The sequence below is a fragment of the Anomaloglossus baeobatrachus genome, chromosome 2 (genome assembly GCF_048569485.1).
Source record: "Anomaloglossus baeobatrachus isolate aAnoBae1 chromosome 2, aAnoBae1.hap1, whole genome shotgun sequence".
NCBI lineage: Eukaryota > Metazoa > Chordata > Amphibia > Anura > Aromobatidae > Anomaloglossus > Anomaloglossus baeobatrachus.
In genome coordinates this window covers 387936099-387945030 of record NC_134354.1, presented here as the reverse complement: position 1 = coordinate 387945030, position 8932 = coordinate 387936099, and the positions used below count along the sequence as shown (strand labels likewise).

The 8932-nt window shown below is 43.9% G+C and overlaps 1 protein-coding gene across 2 annotated transcripts; it reads left to right on the top strand.

Annotated features, from left to right (window-relative positions):
* Positions 1–2655: 2655 nt before the first annotated feature.
* On the top strand, positions 2656–4334 carry LOC142290149 (uncharacterized). Of its 2 annotated transcripts, none has more exons than XR_012750222.1 (2): positions 2656–3491; positions 3577–4334. XR_012750222.1 is itself a non-coding variant. In XM_075334087.1 (2 exons), the coding sequence occupies exons 1-2, from the start codon at positions 3084–3086 to the stop codon at positions 4278–4280; spliced, it is 915 nt and encodes a 304-aa protein (XP_075190202.1). In that variant the 5' UTR covers positions 2656–3083; the 3' UTR covers positions 4281–4334. The 2 variants fall into 2 exon arrangements, 1 of the variants encoding a protein (XP_075190202.1); XM_075334087.1 differs by having other exon boundaries at positions 3774–4334.
* Positions 4335–8932: the final 4598 nt, after the last annotated feature.

Genomic DNA, 8932 nt, shown 5'->3' with positions numbered 1-8932 from the left:
GCCGCAAGGCACCGCGCTGCCCCCGCGTCCCTGCGCCCACCAGGCCCTGCACCTTCCACACCATCACTGGGCCCCGGGATCACCAACCCCTACCCACGGAGGGGCAACACAACACCTGGCTGCTCCGCATCACCACTCCCGGGATCCCCATATTGAGCAGCGGTGGTGCTACAAATCACCACAACCGTGGGTGGCGTCACGGACAATAAACAATTCCCACACCCAACAACCCCCTTTCACTCACGGGCGAGGAGCGCCGCTAGAGTCCCCGGGATCCGGCCCATCGCTCGAGCCACCGAGCAGCAGCAGGCCGCAGCAGGCCGCAGCAGCCGCGGCAGCCGGACCCGAGCAGCAGTGGGAGAGCGCGGCGTCCCCTCCTCCGCCCGCGACAGATATATTGGCCCCAGTTACAAGGGAAATGCAGGCCCCTGGTTGCATAGCAAAACTGATGGGTCTCCAATGACCCACCAGTTCTTGCTCCCTCCTTGTACACAGTTAAAACTGGACCACAGAAGAAATGCCATCAATATTTCCTATTATTGCATAAACACGGTACTTCTTTAGTGCTATGTACACAGTGATCGAGAAGGCAGAGATGGTAATAAACCATCTCTGACTTCTTTAGCGGGACTCAAGCTTTCTCTAACATCTGGATCATCATTCTCACAGCTACATGATTATGTGTAGCTGTACTACTATACAGTGATGCTTTAGAACATACCTACAGAATAGAGGACCACTGGATGTAAAAAGGCAACGGGTGGTCCATAAGTGGGTAATGGGTGGTCTAAGAAGTTCATGTTCTATACCTAAACATAGTGCATGTCATACAAGTTTCAAATACACTTTCTTGTTTACTATAAAGATTTAAAGATCCAGCAGCACATCCATAAAAAATGATGAATTTATTTGTTCCATATATAAAATGTTTAAAAGGACAAAAAGGTAGTTTCGAGAACAACCCTTGTTCACGGTCCATTACAAATGTCACACACAAATCACTTAAAAAAGGAAGTAAGGGGTAGGAAAGGGGTGAAAAAAAAGGGGGGGTGCACAGAAAAGCAGCATATATTTGACATGTTAATTAATCAATACAATTACACAGAAAAACAAATTTCAATAAAGATACAACAAATCATTCCTTAAGTTCATGCCCTTTGGATATCTGCTGTCAATAATATAAATCCACTTTCCTTCTCTGTACTGAAGCAATTTCTTTAGGTCTCCACCTCGTCTAGGTAAGGTAACCCTTTCAATGCCAGTGACTCTAAGACTGCTGCAATCACCACCGTGATGTTTCAAGAAATGCTGGGATGCCCCAGGGAGACTCCTCATAGTTGGAGTAAGTGCATCAAAAACATGCTCGGATATGTGGCGTCTCAGAGTACGGGAAGTATTGACAATATATTGCTTATTACATTACATTTCCCACCCCTTCCCTCCCACTTACTTCCTTTTTTAAGTCATATGTGTGTGACATTTGTAATGGACCATGAACAAGGGTTGTTCCCGAAACACGTCTTTTTGTCCTTTTAAACATTTTATATATGGAATAAATAAATTCATAATTTTTTATGGATGTGCTGCTGGACCTTTAAATCTTTATGGTTACCTCTCTTGGCTCAAGAATCTCCGTGCACTATCATAAGGACTTCCACAGGAATACAGTGAGCTGGATTTGGGAGTTTTTTCTCCTCTGATTGTACTTTCTTGTTTACTGTATCTTTTAAATTGTGTAGTGTATACAATTGCTTTGTTAGACTTCGTTAAGTAATACTGGGCTAATGTTGAAATCTCATTTAGAATTACCTCATTAGATCTGCTTATTGCTAAAGCTGGTGTCACACATAACGACGACGACAACGACGTCGCTGCAACGTCACCATATTGTGTGACGTTGCAGCGACCATAGATGATCGTTAGTAAGCTGTCAAACATGCTAAATAAAGCAGCGACGAAGCAGAGATCATAGCGACGTCGACGGTCGTTGTGTGGTTTCAGACATGTCTTTGCACGACGAGTCAGAGGTGTGGTTTTAACCCCTAGATAAGGTTTGCGTTATCTCTTTTCACGCCCCTCTGTTCCTATTGGTGATCGCTACAGCGCTTTGCGTTGTCTTTCTTCACGCCCCTCTGTTCCGATTGGTCATCACTACAGCGTCGCCTGATTGGGTGACCGTATCAAACAAAAGACGACGCAGTAGCGCTTCCATTCACTCTACCTGAGCTTTTTCAGAACGCAGTTTGTTGCAGTGATTTTTTCAATTTGTTGATTTCGTCTTGGATTTTCAATATTCTCCTGACTTAAAGGTAAGTAATTTTTTTAGGCAGTATTATACCAATATTCTAGTACATCGTGACATTAATATAGCAACTGTATTCTTGTATATTGTGGCAGTATTATAGTTATATTTAGTTATATTTATCTATGTACATAGGGGGAAGTATTATAGCTTTTCTATTCCTGACGTTATATATTCAATACCGACAGTAATATAGTAGTTATATTCTTGTATATAGGGAGCAGTATTATAGTAGTTATATTCTTGTACATAGGGGCAGTAATATAGTAGTTATATTCTTGTATATAGGGGCAGTATTATAGTAGTTATATTCTTGTATATAGGGACAGTAATATAGTAGTTATATTCTTGTATATAGGGAGCAGTATTATAGTAGTTATATTCTTGTACATAGGGGCAGTATTATAGTAGTTATATTCTTATACATAGGAGCAGTATTATAGTAGTTATATTCTTGTACATAGGGGCAGTATTATAGTAGTTATATTCTTGTACATAGGGGCAGTATTATAGTAGTTATATTCTTGTACATAGGGGCAGTATTATAGTAGTTAAATTCTTGTACATAGGGGCAGTATTATAGTAGTTAAATTCTTGTATATAGGGGGCAGTATGATAGTAGTTATATTCTTGTACATAGGGGGCCGTATTATAGTAGTTATATTATTGGACATAGGAGCAGTATTAAAGTAGTTGTACATAGGTGGCAGTATTATAGCAGCTATATTCTTGTGCTTAGTTTATAACAATGTAGTAATACATTAATTTCCTTTTTTTTCAGATGTCTTCCAACAAACAAGAATTCATAAGGGAGGTGATTGAGATGTATCAATCCCTGCCTTGTTTGTGGAAGATAAAGTCTGTCGATTACAGCAATCGATACAAGAAAAAGCAGGCCTATGAGCAGCTTATTGAACTGTTCCAGAGGCATAACCCTACGGAGACCATTACGACAGAGATTGTGCGAAAGAAAATCCAGGGTCTTCGCACCGTTTATAAAAAGGAACTAAATAAGGTGGAAAAGGCCAGCAAATCTGGTGCCGGAACGGAGGAACTTTACGTTCCAAAGCTTTGGTACTACGATTTGCTGGCCTTCATAAGAGACCAAGAGGTACCACGGACAATAACATCGCTGTCCTTGGGTCCGGGAACACAGCCTGAGGTCCGGTCTGACACCACAGTTGGAGATGTAAGTACCTTTGTGAAACTTTTGATGTACATGGCATTATTTAATTGAAAATAGTTACTACGGTTTTCTATGATTACTGTTGCAGATTTCAAAATGTATCCCTTCCAGTTCAGATAAGTATACTCCTTTGCTAGTTTCTCCACACTCTATTTTCATACCATGTAATGACATTTCATATCTTGTAGTACTAGTCTGCCCCTCCCATTAGTTTCCAGTGCATGTGTATCCCTGTGCCTGCTGCTCATGATATCTGATTTTAACATCATTTTTATTGTTCCGCAGGATCGTTGTGAAGCTGGGCCAATAGTGACAGGTGGTGATGATGAAATTGCCGGGACTTCCGAGGAGACCGCAGAAGCTCCATTACCGCGGCGGATCTCCTCGACCCGTAAGAGGCAGCCGAACAACTCATCTTCAACAGACCTTATGGATATGGCGAAGAAAATCCTGGATCAGCACAGCAGACCATCCATTTGCGGATTTGCCCAGCTTACGGATGAAAGACTCCGTAAGCTGGATGACAAACAAAGAGTTCATGTCGAAAGGGTCATGCTGGAGGCCCTCAACAAGGCGGCAGAGGGGAAACTCACAGACTCCTCAAAAGTGTGTGACGTAGAACATCGACAACAGTCTTCATGGGATCAAGTGCCATGGATGAGGATGGAGCCTCCACCACACCTCCAGCATGACCCCCCCGCACAGTATCCCATGTTCCCCCCAACGAACCAATTTTTCAGCCCACAGAGGCAACATTTAAATGACTCGAATAAGCAATACCAAAATTTATAGTTTTTGTTTTTTGTTATAATATTTATGCTGTTTTTGTTGTTGTTTAAGCAATGTTAGGGAATTGTAATAAAAAATGTCTTTGATTTCAAACTTTTGTACAGCTTTCATGAATTCTGCATAACATTATTCACGGGGTAAAGGGTTGGGTGGAGGTCAAGGTCGCCATCATGGCACAACGCTACAGATGCACATATATAATGTGTGTGTGTGGGTGTTTTTTTATTTTTCTTAAATAAGAATGTTTTTGTGGGTTCTTTGTTTTAAAGCTGTGGTGGGGAACATAGTGCTCTCCCTGCTGCCTTCTAGTGCTGTCACTGTCAGTGCTGTTTGTGTTATGCCACCTACAGCTCTTTGTGCTGCCACCTATTGCTGTGTTGCCCAGGGATTGGGGGGGAAATGAGATCCTGGCCAAGGGGTTACTTCTGCAGGTATCCCGGTGTCGTGACCCGGTCTGTAATGTCAAGCTCCCAAAAAAGAGGGGGATTAGGTAGGGGGAATTGTCTGTCACGCCACCCGTGGGTTGCGTTGATAAGGTGGTGGCACCGCCACTGCCTCTGGGGACCGTGCCCGGGACTGATGGTGTGGGGCAGCTAGGTGGGATACCCTCCACGGGTAGGGGGATTTATAGTCCCACGGACCAATTGGGAGAGGTAGTTTGTAGAGTGACGGGTACAGTCCTCGCCTTGTACCGGGTGGTGCAGGAGTACTCACAGTATAAACCAATAACTAACCCCAGTCCAGTAATTAACCAAGTTGCTGGTAACAGGTGCCAACGGCCCGCTGCTGTGAAGACGGGTCCCACACCCGTGTGTGTAATTCAGGTGATCTTTTCCTGCCCGAGGTATGTGTCTTCTTTTCACACTGGTCCGTACTGGGTCCCGTCAGCTGGCACCCCTCTCCTGGTCCACTTCGGGTCCCACAAGAGGCTGGCCCATTCCTGAGGCCGTGAGTACCACTCACCCCAGCCCCACACAGGGGCTGCTTATGTGACGCCCTGGACTAGCCAGGTGGTCTCAGAGGTAACATCACACACACACACACACCCTCCCCTGGACAGTCAAGATCATTGAAAAAAAAAAAAAATGTTGCCACTCTACAGTCTTGATGTCCTCCTGTTTTCGTGGGGAGGGGGTGAGTGGGGTCTGATTGGCTGGTGTGTGTTTGTGTGTGGGAACCTCCCCAAGGGAGGGTTAAATCAGCATCAATAACATGTATGCAGACCTCTGTAACACCCAGGTTTTGCCAGGGCGGCACAGTGCTCTTTGTGCTGCCAACTACTGCTCAGGGTGATGTATATGCCCCATACTCTTAAGGGATGTATATGACGCAGCCTCTCCTGGGATGTATATGCCTCAGTGTTTCCTGTGATGTATATGCCCTAGCTTCTCCTGTGTTGTGTATGCCCCCAGCCTCTCCAGACCAAGACATACATGGAAATGTAGTGGTGAGAATCAAAATGATCAATCTCACCGAACATCACAGTCTCTCCAGCCACCACTCTGGGGCTGATTTTATTAATTATTTTAACAAATATAGCCTGGTCGTGTTCAAGTTGATAATTTGGTGTGGCCCCCGTTGGTTGGTAGAAAATTCCAAATGGTCCCCGGCAGTAAATAGGTTCCCAAACCCTGTTTTAAAGTTTTGTCCAAAAATGTAAGCAACAGCGAAAATAAACTAGAAAGATTTATGTGACATACAAAACAAAAAAAACATTTAAATCACAAACATTCAGTGGCCCTGCTGTTGGGCTGCCAAAAACTGTTCCAGCAGCTCGCCATGACGCCGGACGGCTTCTGACAAATGGCGTTGAGAATCCAACACGTCCTGTAGTGTGGGGATTTCTGTGGAGGGAATGGGAAAAGTTAACCATCCTTGTTCCAACATCGAACTGTCAGGTATATGTTTTTGGTTGACCACTTACGGTTCTGGGGTTCATCACCTTCTTCTTCTTCTGAGGCGCTGATGGCCCAACCAGATCCTGTGGCTAGGGAACACAAATCAAATATTAGTACACGACAGCCCACCATCATTTAAACATCCATGTATCCTTTACAACTTGTAGGGACACCATGATATGTGCATAAATTACAGGAAGGGTAGCCTGCACAAAACTCACCAACTGATGCGGGGGAGAAGGCATCGTTAGAAGAAGTATGGGGAGACTGGGTAGAAGGTGGTGATGGGGTTGAAGGAAGAGATGGGGTTGCAGCAGGTGATGGGGTTGCAGCAGGTGATGGGGTTGGAGAAGGAGAGGGTGTCCCAGCAGGCGGAGGTGGTGGATCGGAAGCAGGAGATGTTGGAGCCGGCGGGGATGATGGCTCCGCAGCAGGAGATGCTGGAGCTGGCGGAGATTGTGGATCCACAGCCGGAGAGGGTGGAGATGGTGGAGCTGCCTGTGCAGCTGGAGGTGGTCCTAGGTATAGGAGAAATCTTTTATTGAGCGCATAACTCCAGGCCACCATGGCTTACGCCTACTTTACACCATACAATTCTGCATACGATATCGTATGTGATGTGACACGCCCCCATCTTATGTGCGACAACTGAAATTTGTTGACCGTGTCGCACCTATGCTTTGTTCCTGTCACAAGTACTTACCCTTCTATACGACCATCCATACGTAAGAAGCGGGACGCAGGTAAGTTGCAGTTCATCATTCCCGGGGTGTCACACACTGCGATGTGTGCTGTCTCGGGAACATTGAGCAACCAGACGTTCAATTTTTAGTAATTGAACGACGTGTATGCGATGACCGGTTATTCGTTTAATCGTAATCGCATGTAGGTTTTACAGACTACAATATCTCTAACGATGCCGGATGTGCATCACTTACAACGTGACCCCGCCGACACATCGGTAGATATATTGTAGCATGTAAAGCCCGTGTATAGCCTGCTTTTTTACGTATGTTTGACAAACCTTTTTCTAGGGGCACCAGACACATGGGGACCACTTGCCTCAAAGCAGCAAACATGCTGCATTCATTGGAAAAACAAGGCACAAAAATCAATCACTTAAATTCTTCTATTTTATTCTGTTCTATAAATAGTATAACATATGGCTTGTACTCAAGGCTTCTAATGTCACTCTGATATGCACCGAGATAACAATGATAATCAGAGATTCAAATGCAAAGATAAAATAAACCCATTATACCCCAGGAGCATTGAAGTTTTGAGGTATCTGAAATTTACCTATGATCAAGTTAGATAATTAGCTCTTTTTCGCCACCTTGACCCTCTGATATGCACACTAGATATCTAGGTATAATGTAATTATTTTCTTTAGATATGCACTGAGATAACACTGATAATCAGGTCAATGGACAATACTCCAAACGCGATTACACAGCATGGTTTATTGCGAAATGGTTTTTGTAAAGACTGGCACAGTGTTGATCAAATCCTAATATATGCAAAGAGTAAATAATCCCATTACCCCAGGAGCATTGAAGTTTTTAGTTATCTGAAAGTTACCTATGATCAAGTTTGCATACCATACCTTTTACAAAGGATAATTAGCTCATTTTCGCCACCTTGTCCCTCTGATATGCACACTAGATATCTCGGTATAATGTGATTATTTTCTTTGCAATATATTGCATTTGAACTACACTGTGCTTTCCAAACAACCTTGTTCTAATCGCGTTTGGAGCATTGGCCAGTCATCTGGCTATCCTTCTTATCTCGTTGCATATCTGAGTGAGCAAGTTTAGAAGCCATATGTGTGTGTATATTTGTAGTGCATATGTTTCAGAAATAAATCCCCTCCTTTGGGTCCTCGCCAAACTACCTCATATTTTACACAATTGTATTATTATTCTTTGTAAATTTTATATAAATTAAGATTATTTTTTTTTATTTTAATGATTGGTCATTGGCATTTTGTGCCATGTTTTTCCAATTGTAATCGCTGGGTCACCAGTGTCGGGGAAGAATATCACAGTTAATGTCCATGTTATGAAAGTATGTATGCTGCATTCATTGCTGCACTTATGCATGCGTGGGGAGTGGGTGACAGGTCCTCGATAACTCGTTCAGCACCCATGTGTTCGATTATTTTTGTTTTACTGATTTTTTTCAATACCTTTCATTTTTCCACCAGACAGAACTTTTCAGATTTTTCAGTCAATGTTCCCATATGTTTTCTGCGGGAACCTCACAGCACTTTTTCTTGCTGTAAGCTGCGTCCAACACCATTAAAGGGGGATTGACACACCACGACATCGCAAATATAAGTCGATGGCTTCACGGAAATCTTGACGCACAAACGGCCGCATTAGCGATGCCGTTGCGTGTGACTCCGATGAGCGATTTTGCATCGTTGAAAAAACGGGCAAAAACGCTAATCGGCGACATGGGTGTCCATTCTCAAAAATCGTGAATGCAGCAGTAACGAAGTTGTTCCTCGTTCCTGCGGCAGCACACATCGCTGCGTGTGACGCCACAGGAACGAGGAAGCTCTCCTTACCTGCCTCCCGGGCACATTGTGTAAGGAAGGAGGTTTTACCCAATACTGTATATAACATATATACTATCCTTCATACACAAACAGTAAGTTACGGACTGTGTGACCCCTCGTGGCCCTGCACGCACACCTATCCTTTTTTTCACTGGCAGCACAGGTGTCACACGGATCGCACACTGATGTGA